Raw genomic sequence first — 26,807 nt, 5'->3', positions numbered from 1 at the left:
CCGGCTAACCTGTGGATGGTTTTTAAGGCGGTTTTCGTTCGCCTCGGCGAATGCGGGCTGGTTCCCCTCATTCCGCCTCAGTTACACTATGTCGGCGATTGCTGCGCAAACACTTTCTCCACCTACGCGCGCACCATAATTACTCTAGCATGCAAACATTGGGGTTACACTTGTCTGGTGTGAGACGTTCCCGGGGAGTCCACTTGGGGCCGAACCGCACAATAATCCTGGTTTGTGTGTGGGGCGGCGGTGGGGTGAGTAAACTGCTGTAGCCTGTTGCGAGGTTGTGTACCACTGAGGGCTGCGGTGGGGACGACTCTCCGTCGGTTCTAGGTCCCTGGTTTCATACAATACAATACAATACAGCTTAGAACACAAGGAAATTGTTGGTATTCGTGCGGTAAGTGCTCCCGTAAACAATGTGGCAGAAGTTGGCTCTGAGCACTATGCGACTTAACTTCTGAGGTCATCAGTCGCCTGGAACTTAGAACTAATTAAACCTAACTAACCTAAGGACATCACACACATCCATGCCCGAAGTAGGATTAGAACCTGCGACCGTAGCGGTCGCTTGGTTCCAGACTGTAACGCCTAGAACCGCACAGCCACTCCGGCCGGTGGCCGAAGTATTTGGTGTTTCAAGAGGCACTTTATCGAAGATTTATACGACATACAGAGAAAGTGGAGAAACATCAGCCGCTAATCACGATGGGGGCGAAGGTTTCTATTAAGTAACGTAAGAGACGGTCACTGAAGAGCGTTGTGACGAGAAATCAGAGGACGACAACCTCAAAAATCACTGTAGAACTCAATGTAGCACTCAAGAATCCTGTCAGAGCAAAAACAACACGAAGGCATCAACACAGGCTGCGAATTTCAATAGGAGCTGGAATTCCAAAATCACTCATCAGTGATGCAAATGCCCATAAGAGGAAAACGTGGTGTCGAAGTCATAATACCCGGACTTTGTCACAATGGAAGAAAGTCACTTGGGAAGGTGAGTTTTTTTTTTTTTTTTTTTTTTTTTTTTTTTTTTTTTTTTTTTTTTGGGCACTGTTTCCAACTACTGGCCGAATTTATGTCTCAAATGTGACCATGGTGCTGGTTCGGTGATGATTTGGGAAGTCACATGGTGGTACTCTGCACTGTGGCATTGCTGCCAAGGATTATCTGACCATTTTGACTGATCTTGGAGATGATTTGTTCCAAGAAAATTGGGTTCCTGTTCGCAGAGTTGGCATCGTCCTGGACTACTTTTGTGAACACGAGGATGAAATGCCGCTTCGCCCGGCGACTGCAGCCACCAGATCTCAGTATTGAACCTTTTTGGTCTACTTTCGGAAGAAGTGTGTTTGGTCGCAATCCACCTCCGTCATCATTACCTGAACTTGGTACTATTTCGCAGGAGGAATGGTATAAGACTCCCTTGAAAAACATACAGGATTTGAGTTGCTTATTGTTTTTCCACTTTTTATTAGGCATGGTAATGTGTTTTTGCCATTTCGATATTTTTGTCAATCCCTGTGCATTACACAAGTTGAACTCGTAAAACTGGTCAGAATGTAGACATTGTAATAGACCTATTAAGCTGCTGCCTGAGTTAGGTAACAGATTGGCGAAGACAGTAACTGGAGTGTGGCAACTGGAGCGCACGGGCTGGTCATGTTCTTGGGGGGGGGGGGGGGGGGTGGGAGGCGGGAGATTTGTGACAGGTGTAAAAAGTGAGGAAGTGCTAAAGAAAATGGGAAGAGGGACAGCAAGGTAGGAGAAGGAAAAGCCGTGCGGTTCTGGCGCTGCAGTCCGGAACTGCGGGACTGCTGCGGTCGCAGGTTCGAATCCTGCATCGGGCGTGGGTGTGTGTGATGTCCTTAGGTTAGTTAGGTTTAAGTAGTTCTAAGTTCTAGGGGACTTACGGCCTAAGATGTTGAGTCCCATAGTGCTCAGAGCCATTTGAACCATTTTTAGGAGAAGGAAAAGAATTAAAGGTAAAAGTAACTTCAGGCGAGACACAGAGAAGTCTGTTGGGACTCTTAACAAATGGCATTCCAAAACGCGGGCTAAATAGTTCAAACAATGCTGGAATGAGGGAAAATTTTTTTGACTTGAGAGAAATATCGAAGGGAGTCCCATGGGGTAAAGTTTTGAGCCCATTGCTATTCCTTATATGTGCGTGAATGACCTTCCTCTTAAAATTAACCAAGACCAATTTTTACATTTTGCACACGATACTACTGTCATAATACATTCCATTAGATAGCAACAGAAGAAATAATTAATGACGTTTTTCACATAGTTATTGAGTATCTGAAAACGGAATCTCCATAAAATTTGAAAGAATGCAGTATACTCATTTGTCTACAGCGCTACTATGTATCTCATGGAGGAACAGTGCGAGTTGAGTTTCGCATGATCTCTGTTTGTGGAACCCATGTTGATTTTTATAGAGAAGAATTCCGCTCTCGAAAAACGTTGTAATACGTGAGCGCAAAACATGTACCATAATTCTACAACAGATTGACGTCACCGATATAGACCAATAATTGTCCTACGACGATTCTTGAAAACGGGAATAACTAGCGCTTGTTTCGAGTCGCTATGCATCCTTCGTTGCTCTAGCGATCTACCATAAACTGTTGCTAGGGGAAATTGCTCCGTATCATCTTTGTAGAATCTTAACGAGTATCCCATCCGGTCCTGTTGCCTTGCCACAGCCAAGTGACTGTAGTTGATTTTGTATCTCGCCATCGGTTGTCTCATCTGTCTGCTATGTTCCGCAGCGCACAGTGCTGTAAAATACTTTAATATCCTATCACATTTTGAGTTTTTTTAAGAGCAGTTAGTGGACCACGTTCTAACCAAGTAATACACCCCTATGCTGCAACACCAACTCCTCCGTACTCCACAGTTCAGGCTACACATCACGGCATGTAGCGTTCTCCAGGCTTCCACAATACAAAAAAAAATCACTCCCAATACGTTAAGACGTGATTCTCCACCTACGCGCTGTGATTTAGGCTGTCTGCGCGGTTCCTACAGCACCGATACGTAGGAGGCTGAGCATTTATGTAGAGAAGTGATTTAATACACTGTTTTGAAATTTGTCGTCTACCTTCAAGCGTTTTCCAGTTCCAGGCTTCTCAGCATGTCCGTGACTCGAAGAAGCTTATGACCATTCCTGCCGCCCTTCTTTCTATTCATTCATTATCCACTGCCGGCCCATTTTTGTAGGAATCCCACATACTTAAGCAATATTCTAAAGAGGGAAGGACAAGCGACTTACAAGCAGCCTCCTTTGTAAGCTGAATGTTTTTTCGCAACATATTGTCAGTGAACACAAGTATGCTACCTACCTTATTTACAACTAAGCCTGAGTGATCATTCGGTTTTGTATCACTACAGATTGTTACGCTGACTCACAGATGCTGTAGTGCTGAGGTACTACTTTTCTACGTTATACGAAGTGCATAATTTTACATTTACGTTCATTTAAAGCAAGCTCTACGCTGGAATCTTATCTAGATCTGACTAGACGTTTGTGCAGCTTTTTCAAATAGTACTTTCTTGTAGACCATTATCTGCAAGAAGTTTGAGGTTGCGATTAATACAATCTTCCAGGCCATTTTATACAACATGTTAGTTACAGTTAGTTTAAGCTATAGATTATTTGAACCATATTCTAACGAAATGTTGTAGAAGTAGTCCGTTTACAGGATATGTGTACGTGACTAGTTTTAAGATTATTGAACATATTATTTTTCAGCCCTACTCGTGCAACTGCACTGAAAAACTAGTTTCGTTCCTCTTGGGCTATCAATTTTTAAATAAAATATTAGTTTGGGAAATAGGGGCTTAAGATTTGCTTTGCTACCCATCATTCATTTCGCATTATTGTGAAAAAAAAAAGTTTGTCGGTGCATATTGAACTCATGTCTGAGCCACTGACAGCTTTAGTATTCTATAATAAAGGTCGATATGTGCTTCCTTTTTGTGAAGGTGCTGTTACAATGCAATAACTCCACGGAGTAATACCAACAAGACAGCTGCAGTTCAACTCCACGTATTATTCTTGCTGCTCACATTTTTCCAATAAAAACTTCTTTGTAAGTGATGAGTTACCGCAGACAACTATTTTGTAAGACACTATTGATTGAAAAAGTGCAAAATATATTAGGAAGTTGATTTGTGTGTTTGAAAGACGAGCAGTTGTACGAAGAGCGGAAGTAGCTGAACTTAATTGTCTGAGCAGCTTCTTCCAGTTCGATATGTAGTCCAGAAATTGGGAGCTTCTAGCCTGCTTACTGACGCCTGTTCGTCCGCTTTTAGTATCTCAACATAGCACTGCAGGCAGCTGTGCTTAGCTTGATCCGTGTTCCTTGACTTCAGGAAGGCATTTGGCACCGTCCCGCACTGCCGTTTGGTAACAGAAATATGAGCTTACCGAGTAGTCCGCAGCTCGTGGTCGTGCGGTAGCGTTCTCGCTTCCCGCGCCCGGGTTCCCGGGTTCTATTCCCGGCGGGGTCAGGGATTTTCTCTACCTCGTGATGACTGGGTGTTGTGTGATGTCCTTAGGTTAGTTAGGTTTAAGTAGTTCTAGGGGACTGATGACCATAGCTGATAAGTCCCATATTCCTCAGAGGCATTTGAGGCTTACCGAGTATCGGACCAGATTTGCGACTTGATTCAAGACTTCCTTGCAGATATAATGCAGTACGTCGCTCTTAACAGAACAAAGTCGACAGGTGTGAAGATGTCTTCCAGAGTACCTCAAGCAAGTGTGACAGGACTGTTACTGTTTTAGAATTTGTGGTAACGACCTAGTAGAATGCGTAGGAGGGTCTTAATGACTGTTCGCAGATGATACGGTTTTCTATAAGAAAGTAGCAACGCCAGAAGACAGTATTGATTTGCAGAGGACAGCAGGCTCTTTTAGTTCATACTACACGCTGGTAACTGTAACATACTGAGCACAGGAAAAGAAATCCACTACTGAAGAACTGCACCATTGATGATAAATTTGCTGGGAAAAGTATTTATCATAAAACATCTAGGAACAGATATCCACAGTGATCTTAAGTGGAATGACCATGCAAACCAAATAGTAGGAAAAGCAGATGCCAGACTGAAATTCACAGGAAGAATCTTAAGGAAATGCAACTAATCTACGAACGGAGTGGCTTACAAGGCGCTTGGTCGACCGATTCTTGAGTACTGTTCATCAATAATCTGGGATCATTATTAAGGAGGACTGACAGAAAAGATACAGGATATCCAACGAAGAGCGGCAAGGATCCTCACAAGATTGTTTAGCCCGGGCGAGAGCATTGCAGAGATGCTCAACAAACTCTAGTGCAAGACATTACAAGTGAGGCGTCGTACATCACGGAGATGTTTACTATTGAAATTTTAAAAGAGCACTTTCCGGAAAGAGTCGAACAACTTATTACTTCCTCCCACATAGATCCCATGAAATGACACGACAGCAAAATTCGAGAAATTAAAGCTAATACAGAAGCTTACCGACCTTCTTCCCATGAGCCATTCGCGAGTGGAACGGGAGTGAAGGATCAGTTCGTAGTAGCAGAAGTAACCTCCGCCACACACCATTAAGTGGCTTGCCAATTATGACGTAAATGTAGATGCGCACATTGGAGAAACAGATAAAGGCGATGACAGTATCAATATGCCAATGAACTCTGTCATAAAGGAGTGTCTTTGAGTCACCTTGGGAAGTTAGAACGATGAATTCGTTCCAGACCGCAGCGCAGGAAGTTATTGCCTTCTCTGAATTTGGCTCGTGAAGAAGAACGTGCTGCAATTCCTACACATTCAGATGCCTTATTGAAAGTGTGCCCAGCGGAGTTCAAGTCATAAAGGTTAAGGGTGGACACACCCAATATTAATGATGGCCAATAGGTGTCCGGATGCTTGTGATCAGGCAGTGTGCGCGCGGGCGGGCCTCGTGACACGCCACTCCTTGGCGCGCCGGCCACTTTCCTGGTGTCAGAGGAGTCGTCGCCGACTGGAGGGGAAAGCGGCTCTGGGCTTCCGGCCGGGGCCCCAGTTGCCTGCGTGACCCGGTTAGGGCGGGCGGCCGGTCGCCGCGCCTCCACACGGCTCAGCACGGCACGGAACGGCGGTGAGCAGCGCCCACTACTTTTTTCCGCCGCGTGTCACTCGCGCTCCGAGCCCACAATCTGCCTAAGTGCCGGCCACTTCCTCGGACACTGCACTCAACACTGTGCATGCCACTTCCGCCGCTGCCGAGGCCGTCAGTGGCGGCCGAGTGGCCTCGAACGCAGCGCCCAGAAGAAGACCTGCGCGCTGTGGGCAGCCAGATTTCCATTCGACTCCATCATCGTTTATTTCTTTCATTTTTATCACGTTTTTATTAGGTCGCTCACTTGTCTCTCTGTCTGTTCGGTAGAGATCTTGCAACTGATTCCAAACTAAGTTTCCAGTTAGCTAGAGACTTAAAATTTTAACTACAGCTAAGAACTGGCTGCCAATGCAATATTAACTCGCTTTATTATCTTTGTGTTCCAATAAGCTCCCAGTGGGACGGGGGTGAAAAATGGTTCAAATGGGTTTGAGCACTATGGGACTTAACTTCTGAGACCATCAGTCCCTAGAACTTGGAACTACTAACCTAAGGACATCACACACATTCATGTCCGAGGCAGGATTCGAACCTGCGGTCGTATCGGTCGCACGGTTCCAGACTGTAGCGCCTAGAACCGCTCGGCCATTCCGGCCGGCTGACGGGGGTGAAAAGTGTTGGTAACACAAGGCATCTCAGCTGCCCTGCAGGCCAACGTGTTACGCAGATGGTATCGGAATGTGTTCCTGCGGGTATGCGAGTGGATGGCGTGGCTAACCAGAGAGAGGGGGAAGGAGGAGGTTCAAAAATGGTTCAAATGGCTCTGAACACTAAGGGACTTAACTTCTGAGGTCATCAGTTCCCTAAAACTTAGAACTACTTAAACCTAACTAACCTAAGGACATCACACACCCATGCCCAAGGCAGGATTCGAACCTGCGACTGTAGCGGTTGCGCAGTTCCAGACTTAGCGCCTAGAACTGAAGGAGGAGGCTGATATCGATTTCTTGCCTGCCTCGCCAGTACAAATTTTGCAATGATTTTAAACGAACTTGCCAGTGAGGTAGAGACTTTAAATTTAGGAGCAGCTCGAAACTGGAGTAGCTCAAAAGTGGACTACGCAACATTAATTCGTTTTATTCTCTCGTTTGTGGCAGATGGCACTTTGTATACCCGTACCATTTCCCCCAGTCTTGTTCCAGTCCTGAATGATTCGTGCGAAGAAATAATCTGCAAAAATTTTGCTTGCACGATAAATCACACATATCTAAAGGCTGTAAATTTAACTAAGTACACGGGGCCTAGATTTACGAATGTTTAAATGTGTTTGTGAATTCGTAAGGGACCAAACTGCTTAGGTCATCGGTCTCTAGACTACTTAAACTAACTTAAACTAACCTGTGCTAAGAACAACACACACACACCGTTGCCAGAGGAAGGACCTCCGGCGGGAGGAGCCGCGCAGTCCGTGACATGACGCCTCAAACCTAGAATTACAAAAACTTAAATTACAACGATGACATAGATAATGTTTTGGTGAAAGCAAACCAAAGACTGCGATTTATTGGCAGACACTTAGAAAATACCACAGGTCTACTAAAGAGACTGCTTAGACTATACTTGTCTGCCCTCTTTTGAAGTACTGCTGTGCGATGCAGGATCCGCATCAGATAGAATTGACGGAGGACATCGAAAAAGTCCAAATAAGGGCGGCTCGTTTTGTATTATCGGGAAATATGGAAGAGAGATTGCCACGGATACGATTCGTTAATTCGAGTGGCAATCTAATACAAAAGCGTTTTTCGTTGCAGCAGCCCTCATGGAATTTCAATCTGAAATTTTTGTTGGCAGCCACTTACATAGCAAGAAATGATCATCACAGTAAAATAAGAGAAATCAGAGCTCGCACGGAAAAAGTTACGTGTTCGAATTCCCGCGCGCTACTCCAGATTGGAACGGTAGATAAATAGCTCGAAAGTGGTTAATGAACCCTTTTCCAGGGACTTAATTGTGAAATGCAGAGTATTCATACAGATGTAGTTGTAGAATAGCTGGTAAGCCTCCGCGTGTGCTCGAATCTCTCTCATTCGAGGTCTTTTAGTGAGATATACCAACATGTTGGTCGAGTCAAGCGAAGATAAAATGAAATAAATCAGAAATTTACCACATGTCTCTGTTGTTATCTCATCAAACCGTTTGAAATCGACTGAAAAATTTCACATGCACAAGAATAAAAAGCATAAAATAATTACTTTAAAAAAAAGAATTCGTAATACACTACGCTTTTCGCTTTAAATCTTACAAGTATTTTCATACATACCCGTACATACATACCCAGCTATCACTGGTCCTGCTTCCACAAATTGCCTCCATTCCTACCTGTTTTGTGATCGGTTCCTCCAAGTGTCTCCAACGGCCATGTCCGTCACCAGATCATCCATCAAGCGCTGCCTTTGTCGTCTTATGGGGCGTCTCGTGTTTAGTTTCACCTCAAATGCCTTCTTCATCTGTCTTACTTCTGGCACACGCGCTACATGGTCCACTCACTGGATTCTTCTGATCTTCAGCTTTCGTAAGGTTGCTGGCTGTTGCACCAAGAGGTAGATTTCATCGTTCTTCCTCCTCCTGCATTTTCCTTTATCTAAGATCGGTCGCCAAATCTTCCTCATTACTCTGGTTTCAGATATTAACAGTTTTTCATTTTCACGTTTAGCCATGCTCCAGATTTCTGAACCGTACATTAGTGCTGACCATAACAGTATGTTATAGGTTGTCATCTTAGTGTTCGCTGATATTCGTTTTGAACTGAGCATCTCCCTGAGAGTATACTTGTATTTTATTCTCGCTGATAATCTTTACATGATGTCCACTCCTATGATGTTGTGAACGGTAAAACAAGATCACAAGTGTCTGAACTGGTGAACTCTGCTGAAATGCATGCGACCTTTCTCGAGAAATTCTTCCTGCTCTTGTCTTCTTCTTTGTTAATGGCACTTCACTAACTTTTCCGGACACTGGATTTCCTGTCGGATCGTCTTTGTAAATAGTGGGAAGTGGAACTCAGTTTTCAGTCTCACCCAATGAGCGAAAGACACTGCGTTAGTCACACGACCATTTTCAAACAGGGTGACAAAATTTCCAATTAAGCAACCTGGGAACTCTCACGTCTTCTCACTCTACCTCCGTATTGTGGTATCTCTCAGAGTTGGTTGCCTAGCGGACTGTTCACCACAAGCAACTGTTTCAAGTATTTGGCAGCTTTCCTGTCTTGTCAAGAAGGCAGCAAATGAAGAACAAATCCACTTGTTTGTTATGGTAAATCGTGAGCTTTGCTCAACTGTCCCCAGGAGTTTATGACTCAGTGTCATCGCTTTGCTTTCTGTCAGGCTTTAAATGGAGCAACTACTTCAGAGCGAAGCAGAGACTTAAGCTAAACTTTACCCGTCAGGTGTTTGTAAAAATCTCACATGCAGGTGCAGCCTAAGTGGATTCCTCTTGTCTGGAGCACCTGCAAATCACATGATCTCGAGAAAATCATCATAGTCACACTTCTGCTGAAAATCAGTACAAATAAAAATGGGGAGTAAATAACGATTTATTAACAGCCTACAGTTCTCAGTTGTTTGATTTAGTAATAGAAACAGGAAGAATAATTCAAAATGGTTCAAATGGCTCTGAGCACTATGAGACTTAACTGCTGTGGTCATCAGTCCCCTAGAACTTAGAACTACTTAAACCTAACTAACCTAAGGACATCACATACATCCATGCCCGAGGCAGGATTAGAACCTGCGACCGTAGCGGTCGCGCGGTCCCAGACTGTAGCGCCTAGAACCGCTCGCCCACTCCGACCGGCAAGAGTAGTTGATTCGTTGTAAGATGTATAGTCTTTTTCCTGCCTTGTATTCCAGCTTGAAATTCATCTCTCCCTCAGAGACCAATCGCAGGTCTCATCAATATGTAAACTACTATACCTTTTTCCATGTCTCCATGTATCATATACCCCACGTATATTAAGGTCACCAGGTGTGAGATAAGGGCTATCAATCTTCGAGACTTACGTAGGCACACTGAATACCTCAGTTCAACTCTACCTGCAATTCATTCACTGTGTTATTGAAATGAGGTAGATTATTAGTTCTAGATGGTCAGCTACAGGAAAATGTTTATATACAGGGTGAATCACTAACTATTTCCACCTAGAATAACTCCGAATGTACGATAGCAGCTGAAAAGTTTGTGGGACAAATGTTGCATGGGACAACGGGGGCCATAATATGACCTTGGATTTTTGTTTCTAGGAGGTTTCACTTCAGAGATCCGAAGATTAACTTTGTTTGGTTTTTTTATTGGATGCTATAGTTTGGTGCTTGTTTTCTGATAGCTGCTATCGAGACGAATCCAATTATGTGTAACAGTAAGGTCTTTCAAGGTCAACGAAGGTCACAAATGTGGCATGAATGTCCGTTTACAGAAGGTGTTCGAAGTGATGACCATAGGTATCAATACAGTGCTGCAATCTTCTTATCATGGACTGAATTGTATTCCTTGTCACATCGGCACTTATCGAACCACATGCTCTGACAGTTCTCTCTCGCGTATCTTCAGGTGTAGTTGGAACGTCTTTATGAACAATGGCTCTTACGAACCACCACAAGAACAAATCAAGAGTGCGTTCAGAATATCTTTCAGTATATAAGTCTCTAACTCTCACTAAATTTTATTGGCATTCTCCGTAAATGAGGAGCATATCTACTTGTTCTTCGAAGGAATACATCATTCACATTCGCTTGATTTGACGATTCTAGTCTTGCCGTTCCTATTAGTGTTGTATTGCGAAACCGCCGAATGGTGTTTACATGTCAGTGGCACACTAGAATGATACGCCGTTTCCGTGTTTATTTACTATTTGTACGTTATACGAGAGAGAATGGTCAGTGTACGTATTTCGGTAAGTGCCGAATTGAAAAGGAATACCACTCAATCCATGATAAGAAGATTGCAGCACTGTATTGATACCAATGGTCATCACTTCGAACACTTTCTATAAACTGACGTCCTTTCCACCTTCGTGAACTTCGTTTGACCTTGAAAGACCTTACTGTCACACATCATTGGATTCGTCTCGATAGCCCCTATCAGGTAATAAGTACCAAATTATGGCATCCCATTTTAAAAAAAAGTTGACCTTCATATCTATGACGCAACCCCACCTAGCAACAAAAAAACCAACGTTACATCATGGTCCCCGTTGTCCCATGCAACTTTTGTCACACAAACTTTTCAGCTCCTATCATACTTTCGGAATTATTCTAGGTGGCAATAGTTAGCGACTCACCCTGTATGGTTAATGCGAGGGAAACACACGAACAGAAAAATAAATATCAAATAATTTTCATTTATTAAAAGGAAGTCATTTTTCTGCGTAGTCTGTTCTTTTATACTACAATAAAAATTTTATTTCATTTTTTGGCACTTAGCCCATTTCACCGTTTCAGGAATTATCTAACCAAATCACAATAAAATCTGTTGTGCTTACAGCATATTATATTTCATATACCAGGAAACGGTGGGCGGGGGCGGGGGGGGGGGGGGGGAGGGTTGAACGATAATCCACATACAATGATACCCATAGTAACGGTTTCTTGCAACCATGGTAGGTACGGACCAAGGATCACAAACGAGAAGTCCACATGTAAATGGAAAATGTGTAGCCATTATGCTAGTTTGCCACTGTCTCAGCACATACAACAAGATACATTACTTAGCATGACTACTGACGTGAAAATACACATACCCTGTGAACGTCTTAAACTCATACACGATGCATTTCAATAAACTTGGCAGCACAATAGTGACGTCAAAGATTGCGCTGCGCCGGCCGCGGTGGTCTCGCGGTTCTAGGCGCGCAGTCCGGAACCGCGCGACTGCTACGGTCGCAGGTTCGAATCCTGCCTCGGGCATGGATGTGTGTGCTGTCCTTAGGTTAGTTAGGTTTAACTAGTTCTAAGTTCAAGGGGACTGGTGACCTAAGATGTTAAGTCCCATAGTGCTCAGAGCCATTTTTTTATTGCGCTGCTGCGTTCACATCAGGCCACTAACACGTCCAGTGTCTCGTCCACCTTAATATAATTTTTCCCCATTACCTCACAGTCACTGCTTTCCATTTGTTGTAATAAACTCTTGATTGTCTTGCTTGGAAGTGTTAATAACCAACTTCTGTAACTCATATACAGGTTATGCTTCCATGCAAATTTCCGTAGACAGTAGATTTGCGCCACGCTCTGGCTATGCCCATGTTTAGTTCCTCTTGACTATGCATTTCTGACAGTAATGGGAAAATTCGTTCTCTGTCACATGCGTATTAACGAGGTTACAGATTACGGCATTTGAGTTCCCTGGACTCGTTAGCTGCCATACAACGCCAGCTGGAAGATGAGCAAGCCCTCTAGCCAAGTTTATCTGCGAGTTCCTGGGAATGTTCACGCGGTAGAAGCTGCTTGGAGAAAGTAATTCACCTAGCGTCCACTTTTTGTAACTCTTTCTCATGGGCACTGCAGAGGCACTGATTACTTCGTCACTTGCGCAGTAAAATGAGATATTGCAAAGTCAGTGTAGACAATGACCATTTTGGCGTCAGCAAAAGGCTTGGGACACAGGATGAACTGACAGGCAAGGTTTAATTAATCTGTCAGCTGGTGATGCGATTTGACGGGGGGGGGGGGGGGGGTTGGGAACGTGGGGGGAGGGGGAGAGCTGTGACAAGAATTGGCACATGTAGCACACGTTATTGAGGACACTTGTGTTGCAGCAGGTACGAAAGAGAGGTGAGCACAGCATACATTGTAAAGGTAGCATCGCAAATCCAATTGATAAGGTGATGACCAAAGGATGACAAAGACAAGTTCTTCGAAATGAGTATTGCACGTTTTCTATTCTGATTTCTGAGATTTTTCAGACGTGGTTGATACTAGGTATTTTTTCGGGAGTTCCACCCAGATGACACGTCTAAAGAAAAAATTGTATATTTTTACAGAAGACCAACTCGACATGTTCTGTGCAACTAGTCTAATTTTATATCGTATGTTTCAGTTCTGAACAACTGGTCTTTTGAATCATCGGTCTTCTGATTGGTTTTATGAGGCCCACCACTAATTTCTCTTCTATGTTAAGCTTTTCATTTCACGATAGCACTGGCAGCTAATGCCCTGAATTATTTTCTGGGCGTCTCTATCTTCCTCTACAGTTTTTAACCTCTACAGCTCCTTCTAGTACCATCGAAGTCATTCCTCGATGTCTTAACAGATGTTCAAGCATCCTGTCCCTTCTTCTTGTCAGTGTGTTCCGCATATTCTTTTCCTCTCCGATTCTGCGCAGAACCTCCTCATTCCTTACCTTTCTAGTCCACCTAATTTACATTCGTCTGTATCACCCATCTCAAATGTTTCCGTTATCTTCTGTTCCGGTTTTCCCACAGTCCATGCTTCACTGCCATGCAATGCTCTGCTCCAAACGCACATTGTTTGATACTAGTAGACTTCTCGTGGCCAAGAATTCCCTTTTTGGCAGTGCTAGTCTACTTTTTATGTCCTTCTTTCTCCCTCCGTCATTGGTTATTTCGCTTCCTAGGTAGCAGAATTCCTTCATTTAATCTGCTTCATGACCACCAATCCTGATGTTAAGTTTCTCGCTGTTCCCAATTCTGCTACTTATAATTACTTTCGTCTTTCATCTGTCCACTCTCAATTCATATACTGTACTCATTGGACTGTCCATTCCAGTCAACAGATCCCGTAGTTCTTCACTTTCACTGATGATAGCATTGTATTCAGTGAATCGTGTACCTGGTAGCCTTCCCCCTTGAATTTTAATTCCACTGTTGAACCTTTCTTTTATTTTCGTCATTGTTTCTTCGATCTATAGACCGAACAGTAGGGGCGAAAGACTAAACCCCTGTCTTACACCCTTTTTAATGCGAGCACGTTGTTCTTGCAAATAATAAGCATACCAAAAGCCCATTAAACTCTGCAACCTAAGTACTGCAGGCATATGAGCATTTTCGACATTTTTCTTTTTCCATAATGACTTATCATCAACAGGCTGAGACGAGGCTTTTAGGTTCAAAGTGAAACTTCCACACCACTTTACAATGTGTTTTGAAATGAACTTCCCCAACAGGTGACCTTCGTCTTTTACATGCCTCTGACGGCGAGACGGAAAATACCGCTTGAATCAACTCAAATAATCCTTTAATGTGAAAAAAGTGGACTGACCCGAAGTTAAATCAGTTATCGAAGCAGTGCGGAATAACTCAGAAGGTTCAATGCCACTGTACAGTTTGCGTCTGCCAAGAATGTGCAGATAACAGTCAGTGTTACTTTTGTAACTCACAGTAGACTGAATCTGGAACTTCTTTGGTTGTTTAAAACTCTTTGAGGCAGCAACCAGCCATAAATTTTATTTAAGTTCCTTTATTCAAGTGGCACCATCACCGGTTTTGAATCATAACAATTCATCGTCAGAGGGCTTTCATGCTTTCATTAGAACATGTAGTGCATCTATCAAAACATGTGATGCATGTTATAAATGTATTCTGTGACAAATCTAAAATTCTCAGTGATACAAATTTTCGTGGGCAACGATAAGAACGTGGTGGAAATGTATTCTGTGACAAATCTAACGCGCTCAATGATAAAAATTTTATGTGTGCAACGATAAGAATGTGGTGAAAATTACGAACATCATTTGTTGAACGAAAACTACGAAAACAAATACTCCAGACCGACATTTCACGACAACTAATCAATAAAAGACGCATCACATGTTCTAATGAAAGTCTGAAAGTCGTCTGACGATGAATTGTAATGATTTGAAATCGGTAATGGTACCTTTTGAATAAAGGAACTTAAAATAAATTTGTGGCTGGCTGCTGTCTCAACACCTTCACCACATGTTCTAATGAAAGTATGAAAGCCGTCTGACGATGAATTGTAATGATTCGAAACCGGTAATGGTACCTTTTGAATAAAGGAACTTAAAATAAATTTGTGGCCGGTTGCTGTCTCAACACCTTCAACATTAGTTTTCAAATAACAGACACGGTCTCCAACCATGTCATCATATGATAAAATTGTTTAAAACTCGTTTTGAACCAGGTACACTTGTAACGGAAAGCTATTCTATGCTCCTAGTGATATTCAGTCACACCGCTGTGCTCTCAGCTTCTCTAGCGAAACTCTTCGATAGCATAGACCATAATGCGGGCATCACAGACCCAGATGTGAGTAGACTGCTGTCTCAAGTCACTCACAAACTCAACATTTATAAACTCAAACTACGGATGTATTTGGCTAAAAGACCTCCACTCAGAAGGAACCTCGAAAAGAAACAAAGATACCTCCACAGACTCCAGAAAACACAAACTAACTTAAATTACCAGTAATTAATAAATAAGCTTCCATTTACGTGTATTTGGATCCCATTATATTCCTCGAATACTGGATTTTAAGAATCAGTAAAATAAGCCATCCCTGTCTTGTGAACTACGAGCAGCATTCACAGGAGTTTAGAATAATTATTTCATACCTTAGCGGAGGGAGGGGGGAGGGGGAGATGTTCAAGTCTATCACACGTCCTAGAGAACAATTGCTAAGTATTAGAACGAACAGTCGCATTTAGCATGCGAAATTACAATCCAATAATCCGGAAAAACAACAGCTCATTTGAAACTAAACTAAAATGCGTGCACATGTATCGGATATTTTTTGTGATAAGTTTCATTATCAGCATTAACACGTGCGATATCACTTTACTCGCCTTTCGAAGAGCTCTATAAAGGCGTTAATCAACTTTATACAAGAGTGAAGAACTTTACATGCAACAAAATTACGTGCCCCTCTGCTTAATGTCAGACACCTAAAACCTCTTTTCGATATCTTCAAATGTTCACGAAATAAAAGAGGTGCAAGTTTTATGTAGATAACTCTTTATAATCCAGTGGCTCGAGAGTGCCCGTTTGCTCAGTGCTGGCCCGTCCCCAGTTAACAGAAAAACTGGTATGTTTGTTGGTGAATAACGCAACCAACCACGAATGTTTTTAAAATGCTTTATTTCAGTGCCATAACCGGTTTCGGGCTTTCGTGACCATCTTCAGACGGCGATCGTTTTCGGTTCCATTGATGTTTTCGTCAGCAAAATGTCGTCTGCTCCTTCACTGTAGAAAAATATTTGTATATTTAGCACCGCTTCATATGCTACTACCTTAGCGCGCGCCAGCTGCCTCGCTCGCATAGGCAATATGGCCTGCAGAGATTTTTTTCTATTTTTATTTAAACAAATTTTTCTGTTGGTCACAAAAAATACCTTCTAAGATTATAAATTTAATTAAGGCCATATAAGCATGGCCTTTCCAAAATGTACTTCTGACTAATAAGCGATTCAGGTAGCTGAAGTCCAAAGTCTATGTTAATCATGACTTTTGTGTTCTTGTGGAGATATTTCCATACCAACTTTCATCCCCTAAAAAATCTTTCTTTATATCTAACCGAGAAGTGAAATACCAATTTTCATATAGGGTGACAGTTACTGAATTACATGAAAAGAAAAAACGTAAATTAGTTGCAAAGTACGGCGTGTGCATACACTTTATTCAACATGTAAACGTCGCTACAGATATTCGGATTTAGTTTATGACATGTTCGATACGTCTACATAGTTGTCGATGATGTGGTGCAAACGAATAGGGAAATTCTGCATGTCCGCTGACGTGTCGGGACGTCGATGCTGTCCATGACGTCCTGGATGACTGTTTTAAGATTAGCAGTGGTTTTGAGGTTATTGCTGTAATATAGCCCCTAAAAACAGAGTAGCTTGTGTTCAGATCCGAAGAATATGGCGGCCAGTCGATGCCCATGACGGAAGTGTCTGGATACCCAAGAGCCAGAATGCGGTCCCAGATGTGCTTCTGCAGGACATCAAACACTCTCCTGCTTCGGTGGGGTCGATATCCGCCTTGCATGCACCACATCTTGTCGAAATCAAGGTCACTTTGGAAAATGACCATGAAATCATCTTCCAAAAACGGTAGTCATCGTGCCAGCAAGAAATATCGCACCGATTATTCCGTGACTGGACGTTGCACACCACACAGTCACCCTTTGAGGGTGAAGAGACTTCTTGATCGCGGAATGCAGATTCTCAGTCCCCCAAATATGCAATTTTGCCCATTGAAGAACCCATCCAAATGAAAGTGGGCTTCGTCGCTAAACCAAACCATACAATTCCCATCATACACCGTGGCCAACCGTGTAGTTTGAGCGTCCTAATGCAAAACGTTTGGAGGTTATCGTGATTTTATTTCATATAGTTCAATAATTGTCACCCTGTAAATCTAGCTTTAAAATGTTTTTAATGTAACGAAATATTTTCTTAAAAATTTTCGTCCCCTATTGCACTCCCTTAGGGGCTGAATTTCCAGAAACACATCACCAAACTTTTTTTTAAAAAACATTCTAACAGGGAAGTCAAAATGTAGTCTTAAAAATATTTAATAGTTCTTTAGTACTTATGTATTTTCGAAACAACTTTCACCCCCCTGTTTTACGCCCTTAGTGATTGAATTTTCAGAAATACTGAAACATGCATTTTTTCTGACTGAGAAACCAAGTACTAGTTTTCGTAGTTCTAGCTTCAAAACTCCCTTAAGAGCGATATATTTTCAAAAAGCCTTTCATCCCCTATTTCACCCTCTGAGGAGTGGAATTTCGGACAATCACTTTTTAAACGATGCTTCTCTCGTTAGCGGTTTCGGCGGGGTGATGATGAGTCGGTGAATCAGTGTTACCCTATTTCACTCCCTCCAAGGTTGAATTTCCAAAGAGTAAAACACATATTTTTCATCTCTAACCGAGAAGCTAAACACCAATTTTACTTTAAAAATGCTTTCGCAATGAAATATTTCCTTAAAATCTTTCACTCTCACATATATGTTTCATTTCTACCAGAGAAGCAAAATACAAATTTTCATACAGTTAGCTTCAAAATTGCTTGCGCGTTTCCATAAAAACATTCATCTCCAGTTTCATACTCATACGGGTTGAGTTTTCAAAAACAATGAACCATGCATTTTTTTTTAATTTGTAACCGAGAAGTCAAATACCAATGCTTATATGTGTAATTTCAATAACATTTTAGTACTTCTTTAATAATGATACATTTTCCAAAAAATCTTTCACCCGCTATGTCAACCCCACAGGGGTAAATTTCTGACCGAGAAACCAAAATACCAGTTTTCATAGGTCTAACTTCAAAACTGCCGTAATACCGACATGGTTCCCCTATTTCAACCCCTTCCGGTTGGAATTTCGAAAAATTCCTTCTTAAAATACGCCTGCAGTGTAAGGTCCACTCCTTCTCCAGATTTCAAGTTTCTACCCGTAACAGTCTGTGCCGGACGATGATGAGTCAGTTAGTCAGTCAAAACATTGTCTATTATAAAGGGAATGTTCGATAGTAGAAACAAGTAATCGGACACTACAGCCATCTGAAGAGGGGCATGATTGCCCGAAACCGATTATGGCATTGAAATGAAGCATTTCAAAAGTGTTAGTGGCTGTTTGCTTTAATTCACCAACAGTCCTTAACGGCCGCCAAGTCCACGGGGTCGAGCATGCATAAAACAGTCATTATGTTTATTATGAATGAAAACACGGCATTGGTACAATATTCTACAATATTTATTAGTTATTTTACAAACCGGTTTTTGACTGTTACGTCATCATGAGGTACAGAGATAAATTGTGGTGGAGTGAAATTTTTGTACAAACAAAGATTTACACTAGTGCACCTGCAGAGTATAACTGTTACCATAGATGAAAATAATTAATATTACATTTATCTGTATAGATCAGTCTAACAGGGCAAAATGCACCCACTTAAAGGAACGCTATAGAAGTTGGAGACTTAGAAATGGAGAGACTGCTTTGGCAGACCACCTGCTAAAGAAGGCCTTAGTTACAAGGTGCAACAAGAGGTCTTAGGTCGCATCCTTAAAGGGAGGAAGGTAAACTACCCGGAAATAATGGAAGTTAATTAACAACATCCTTATTCTCAAGCTTAGTACTGAACAACCAAACACTGTTTCCTTAGTCACCACTTCTAACTGATTATACTACTCATACAACTTGACTAGAAGAAGGGATCGGTTGGTAGGACATGTTCTGGGGCATCAAGGGATCACCAATTTAGTATTGGAGGGCAGCTTGGAGGGTAAAAATCGTAGAGGGAGACCAAGAGGTGAATACACTAAGCAGATTCAGAAGGATGTAAGTTGCAGTAGTTACTGGGAGATGAAGAAGTTTGCACGGGATAGAGTAGCATGGAGAGCTGCATTAAACCAGTCTCAGGACTGAAGACCACAACAACAACAATCACATCGAGGTCATGTTGTAAAGTACCCGTTTTATTCACATGTCTACTTTTTTCTTTATTTCGATTACTAGAATTTCTCTTGTCCTGTTAAAATATTACTTTGTACAATCATAGCTGCTTCATTTATCTGCTTAATGTCACTACCATATCTTATCTGTTTGTAATTTAGGACCTGTTGAAGACGAGAATATTTGGTTCAGCCATTTCCTTGGAGCAGGTCGCTTAAGTTTATTGTTCGGTTTATTTTCTTGTAAGAACAAATGTTGTGATTTGTCAACTAATTCGTTAGCTAATGTGTCACATATTTTATCATAGTTAAATAATCTTTCCTCACATTTACACGGCAATAATTCTTATCATTTTATTCCTGAATCTAACTTTAACAATTTTTATCTGTGGAAACATGGATACTCTGCAGACCACAACCATACGACGCACTAGTGTAAAATCTTCGGTTCTACAGACATTTCACACCATCACATATTCATCTTTGTACCTGATGATGGCGCAACAGCCGAAACCCGTTTTGTGAACTAAATAATAAACATGTAGAATAATACGCAATGTCGTGTGTGTTTCGGTTCATAATGATTAAAATATTCTGCCAAGTACTGACGGAACAGTCAATTAACGTTATGTTTATTGTCACTCTCCAGGAAGCACAAATGGAAATGTTAACATTGTTATTTCAAAAGTACTCTGTTTCGTGCGTTCAGGGAGCTGAACGAGTTGCGGAAGCCCTCGACGGACAATCCGGAGATCCTGCGCTTCTTCCGCTACATGAAGGCCGCCAAGGACGGGCAAGACGGGCTGCCGTGCGCCCAGCTACACCCCGGCTGCTCCGCCTCTGCGTCGCGGCCGCCGCTGCTGCAGACGTTCCACGACATCAACAAGCTGGTGCACGCGCGGAGGCTGGGCCGCCTGCTCACAGCAGACTCTGAGACTGAGTCCCAGCCGAGCAAGGTCGGCGATGACGTCATTTCAGACACTACGGTTCCGCCGCCCACTGTCGCCGACAACACTGCGAATCCGACAACAGAAACAGAACATAGTAGTTGAGTTTCTGACGCGATGACAATGGGAGTACACTACCTCTAAGTATCCACTCAATTATTGCAGATCACTTCGCTGCCAAATGAAGTAATCAGAAACGTGTCTTTCATTCCCAGTGAGGTTCTTCTGTGCGACTATTTTCGACATTCAATGTAGTTCATTTTTTGTTTATCTGAATAGGGTCCTCAGTCTCCGCCACACAAATGTAGTCCATATGACGTTCTAGTTTCATTTTTGTGTGTGAAATTCGTCTTGTATGGATACATCGAAAATCTTTATTATGTTTTAACTAAGTGTCGGTAACCGCACTTTGTCTTGTCCACAGATTGCCGTGCCAAAACTCTTAAAGTTTCATTTAAAGAAATGACTAAAAAGTTACGCAGTGAACACTTTAACTCCCACAGATCTTTCATTCATATGATCCAATTTTACAATTTGCAGTATATGAATGTGCATACAGTTCATTGTCACTTTACTGATAAGTGCTCCCATTCGATAGTTAAATTTCCTGAGACTCATATTTATTTATACCAACCAATGGAAAAAGTCCGTATTTGTGCTACACTGACAGTTGCACAACGTATTAAACATCAGTATCATTAATTACTATTGTCCATACTGGTACAGATCAAATTTAGTGTTGCATGAATTATGAGATCAACAGAGCTTTGGTTTCCTTTGTGAATACCTTATTAGCAAGGAACATTTTAAGGAATATCTTGAAGGTCTCAAAGGAGCAGGGCATTTGTCCAATTGGGATTTCTGGCTGTCAGCATTTTCTTTTTTAGTGACACAGGTTCCTGGTAAATTGGCATTTGCAAATCATACGCAAGTAAGTTCCAAAGCACTATAAATTAAATGGAAACTAATTTTTAAATCCCTGTTCAGAAGAAAAAGAGGAGTGACATGATCACTGTTTCAAAGTTCCAGAAAAATGTTCTTATGCAGGTTACATTTATTACTGTACTTATTTTCATAATGGTAACAGTTCAGTCCATCACACAAAGATGAGACAGTCTTTTATTCTTTTTTTATGGAAACTTAATCACTTTTCATAAGGTAATTTTGAAAGCATTAGGTTTGAAACTACCATATGAAATTGATGAGGATGTAATTGTATAATTACAATAAACAATATGCATAGTAATGCAGCTGTTTATTAAGGTCTCCTATTTATTTATTAATTTATTTGTGACATCAACTGTCTATTTATAGATTATTTTATTATTTATTGCTGTATTTGTTATTTGTTAAATAAACACACCATCACAGTCTGTACTTCCATTTATTTTCCTTAAACATAACATCCCTAATGGAGCTCTCCCACAAATTGTTTTCAATAATGTATACAGTTGAGTTCAGTGTGCAGAACAATAGCACACAGAATAATATCTGACTATTAACTGTTGACAAATGTCATTTTAAGATGAAGCATTTGTTGGAAACCACAAAAGTACGACAATAATGAAAAAATGTCAAAACCATTAAAGCACAGCAAAGATCACCTACTGAGCTGAAGGGAAGAACATTTTTGTGTAAAGACAAGTGACAACCTTCAAAGATAAGTGATGTGTATATATAAGAACATTGCAATACGTTGATGTTTTCACTCTCTCACATAATTGCTTGTATATATCTTGAGGCAGATGCCATACAAGTTCATCATCTACAGCCATGTAAATGGTAACCCATTTTTCAGAATTTCTGTTGTTCATCTGTTAGTTGATGTGTAATTTACACTAACCTTCTTCCTCCCAACTACTTGAGGTTTGTCATGATACCTAGTCTCTAAGTGTTTTGATTGTTCATAAAATCCTGATCCATTAATAAATTTTATAGTACTTTGGTTACTGAATTGCAAAACAGGAACTGAATACTTGTCAACAGCTGAAATTGGTCTCAGGAGTCCCTCTATCAACACAGTTTTGTTTAATTAAGAGCATGTTGTATGTATCATAATTGTGTATTCTCATCATTATGTGGAAAGAATCTATTTTACAGCTATACCACACATTTGCCAAGATAAACATGTCAACATTCTGCTCATCTTCATGGTGATTACCTTAAACAACTTTTTTCTTGTATGGTGACCTGTATTCAATCCCTCTTGCTCTTTAGGAGGCATGGAATGGAACTTGGATAGGATATCACTCACGTCAGACCATGATAATAGATAATCAAAGCTCTGATGAAAGACGTAATTCAGTTGTTCCAGTCCAGGGGCTGGGTGATAAATGGGTTGCTCCTATGTAGGGGAAGGTGGAGTAATATGACGAACTTAAGCTTCAGAATTTTTCCCACAGTTTAGTAAGTGGTTTAAAAACATAAAACTTAAATGTACAGTTATTCTAACCTTTTATGTTCAAAGAAAATATTTAAATGCTGTTATCTGTTCTTCATGAAAAATATTTTTTAACCTTAAGAGGTAAGATGACTGGATAGGGATGGGTAAGATGAATAATATGTAAAAGCTTACATTGACAGAGAAAAAAAAATCTTAAAAGTTCAGAGAAAGAGACTGACTAACTAACCTGTGGAACGAAGTATAAAAATCAAAGATGAAACACTAAAAGTAAGGGCAGCTATGGAGGAAGTGTAAAGGAATTTGATGGATATAGATGAACAGTTGAGGAAATGGTCGGTTGAGGAGGTGGGATTGTTGACATTGTGGAGTCTAGTGAAGAGTTGAGGAAATATGCTGCTGACCAACAGCAGGAGCAGTCTGTTGATTATTTTCTACAATATCAGAGGTCATGAGGCTTGAAAGTCTTCGACTGTAAAACTATTGCTGAAAAGAGGCTTAATGCCAGTAACTCTGAACCCATTCACAGCAATGTGGAAAATATTTACTCTGAGTTATGCTTTGCCAAACATTTTGGACATCTCTCAGATTGTATCACAGTTCCTGGATTAGACACTAAATAACCTTTGTAGCCTTGGCAATAGATAGTCGTCAGTAGACCATATGAAGACACATCGAGTGGCTGCAGCCTATAGTCTGTATGAATTGAAGTCCTATTAGGGATATCCCATTGTTCTACAAAAGTCAATAGACTCCAGAGTGACACGTAATGTGTGATTGTCCATTATAATTACGACTGGATTTTGTTTCCTTGCGTGAGCATGACTGGTAAATTGTTCTACGAACTACAGTAAATCATAAGCAGCCATCCATCCTGATTCATGTGCCACTCCAGCGGTGCTTGGTGGAGTGCCTATTTAAAAAATCAGGGTTCATCCGTACCCCAAAAAAGACGAGGAAAGGTGGAATGTAAGTCCCAATATCACTCATACCGCATAATGCCTTGATTGTTACTACTCGTTCTGCAAAAGAAACCTTAATCACACAGTGGGAACCTTGGGTGATATCACTTTTGGGGTTTCGATTCAAACTGTATAAAATTCTGTTTAGCCTATGTTGTAGATATTCTGTTCTTTGAACAGATGCTTCAATCTAAGTTCTTTGAAGTGTTTAATAAAATCTCCCTACATTAACTCGAATGAAAGACATTAGTCGAGGTACTCATGTTGCCTCTGGCTTTCTCAGAGTCCCTTTGCAGATGTTTCGAAAATATCTTATGAAGTACTTTCCAGTTCTTGTGGTCCAGTCACAGTCTTCCTGCACATGAAAACACAGTTTCCCAAACTGTTTATTTGTTACCTCAAATGCTCTTTTGTCCAAATGAATTACATATCGTCTCAGTTCTACTCTTTGATGGTCAGTAAATTGGATTTTAAATTTGCCTAATTTTCTAGGATACTCGTAAGGCAAATAAAATTTTTATCTGTAACTTCAAAGATCTAGTATTTTTCGAGGAATTTCCTTAAATTTTTTTACTACAATAGCTCATAACTGCATTTACACTGGAGATTTTCTCTCTTACATCGGCAATAGCTGCATTTACTGCTCCCTTATTGCAGTTTCCCTATCACTTTTTCTGGTAGATTTTGTTTTGGCATTATGTTTATAAAACAAAAGACATTAGTAGATGAACAGCCCTATAGTAGTACTTAGAAAAATCCTACATCTAAAATTAAGTTTCAGAATCAATTATTAAATACAGACAAATGGCTTCTCCATTTTCCAGTTTGTCATCTTATCCAACCTACCATTCGTCATCTTACCCCACTCCATAATTTCGGTTTTGAAGTTCTTTATAATTAGCCTAATTTACCGTCGGCTACCTATAGCATACATTGTTTTTTAAATTATGAGTTGTATTTTGAGAATAGTTTATGGAAGAACTGCAAAGTTCAAAAATTACAAATGCTACTGCTTGCAAAACAACCAATGCCAAAATCCTGTTCAGCGAACCTAGTAACTCATCGCCTGAGTATCACAGACTGCTTGGAGATGTGCTGTTATCTGTGAATGTGTCAGAGAAATACCATGTTCATCATCATACCCACTTTGTCTGGGAAATAGTGCTTATTTGTGATGCACTATGTGAGACCTTCAGCGCACTGAGCAGTGGAGTTATTGTCATTTTCAGATGTAACGGTACAATTTCTGAATGGGCATGCTTTATAGGAGGGATTTTTTTTGTGTGGAATGGACGGCAGCTGCTGAAATGCAGGTACTGTCGGTGGTTGGTGGATTTAATGTGGACTGAAGTGTTGATGGAGCCAACAGAGAGGAGGAGATCAACATCCAGGAAGGCAGCACACTGGAGAGGACTAGGTGAAGTGGATGGGAGAGAAGGTGTTCAGGTAGGAATAAGTATAGGCTGTCTTGGTCCCGAGTCCAAGTCATGAAGATATCATTAATGAAACTAAATCAGACCATGGGTTTGGGTTTTTGGGAGGCTAGGAACGTTCTTCTAGAAGGTCCATAAACGGGTTTGCTTTGGGGGCAGAGGTGGTGGTGTGCCATGTTGGTGCCCATGGCTCTGCCACAAAATTGTTTGTGTCTCTTCCCTTCAAAGGAAAATTAGTTCTGTGTCTGTGAATTAAGTTAAAGCAACGACAAAAAGTGATAAATGTGCATGAAATTTAATGCTAAGTGTAATAGAAAGAATTTCCCTTTACTGTAAAGAACCAGGTGGAGATATCTATGTAAATGAGGTAAATAATGTAAAATAGACCATGTGTGTAGTGTCTATGGCTACTGGAATTTTCTGTGACCTGTCAAAAGCATTAGACTGAGTGAATCACAGTATTCTCTTACATAAATTGGAATACTATGGTGTCACCAGCAATGCTGCAAAATGGTTTGGGTCTTATCTCTCTAACAGGAAACATAGGGTGCTGTTGCGAAATACCTGTGCAATAAGCAGTCAATCTTCATCTGACTGAGAATTAATTATATGTGGTGTTCCTCAAGGTTCCATCTTGGGTCCATTGCTTTCCTTGTGTGCATTAATGAACTCTCATCTGTTACATTGGCAGATGCTAAGATTGTTTTGTTTGTAGATGATACAAACATTGCAATAAGTAGCAAGTCAAGTAAAGATTTATAAATAGCTGATAATTAAATTTTCATTCACATTAATAAGTGATTTAAAGCTAATTCACTGTCATTAAACTTTGAGAAGACACTATATGCAGTTCAGAACTGTAAGACATTTTCTGCCAGCAAGTGTATGACATATGAAGACATGCAGATAGAAGAGGTTAACAGTGTAAAATTTCTGGTATTACAACTGAATAATATGTAAATTCAGAATTGCTTAAGTGCCTAAACAAATCTGTATTTGCAATGAGAATGATGTCAGCTGTAGCAGATATAAATATAAAAAAAACTTGCATACTTTGCTTACTTTCATTCTATTATGTCATATGGGATCATATTCTGGAACAACCTATCAAACCAAGCAAAAGTTTTTAGGGTGCAAAAGAGTGCAATAAGAATCATTTGTGGTGTAAATTTAACAAGATCATGTAGAAACCTGTTCAAGGAACGTTGTAGTCTAACCACTGCTGCTTAGTATATTTATTCCTTAAGGGCACTTTCTTGTGAATCTGCTTCACAAATTCAAATTTTTCCTGTCTTAAATCAATATTTAGAGTTTTGTGAACCAAACTGTAGTTAAATGAATTGATTTAGACATCAGGAAGATCTTTAAAACCAAATTTATACTAATGGAATTGTCAAAGATCAAGTCCTTAAATTTCGGACATTTGTCCTTCACTAACCTTAGAAAAACTATGTGATTAGATCATGAATTAACATAACAAACAGCATTTTAAAGATAATAATAAGGTCTGATTGCGAAAGGATCACAGACAG

At 40.8% G+C, this 26,807-nt stretch overlaps 1 protein-coding gene across 1 annotated transcript in view; it reads left to right on the top strand.

The window, feature by feature from the left end:
- The window catches only part of LOC126355785 (uncharacterized), a 183,783-nt gene extending 161,931 nt beyond the window's left edge, over positions 1-21,852 (top strand). The window contains exon 5 of the mRNA XM_050006195.1: positions 20,242-21,852. Within this exon, the coding sequence (XP_049862152.1) occupies positions 20,242-20,584 (343 nt within the window). The 3' untranslated portion in view covers positions 20,585-21,852. The remainder of the gene's footprint in view (positions 1-20,241) is intronic.
- The last annotated feature ends 4,955 nt before the right edge of the window (positions 21,853-26,807 follow it).

This window comes from Schistocerca gregaria, chromosome 3 (assembly GCF_023897955.1).
Source record: "Schistocerca gregaria isolate iqSchGreg1 chromosome 3, iqSchGreg1.2, whole genome shotgun sequence".
Lineage (NCBI taxonomy): Eukaryota > Metazoa > Arthropoda > Insecta > Orthoptera > Acrididae > Schistocerca > Schistocerca gregaria.
Note: the sequence above shows the minus strand (reverse complement) of the source record. Positions and strands in the feature narration are given on the sequence as shown.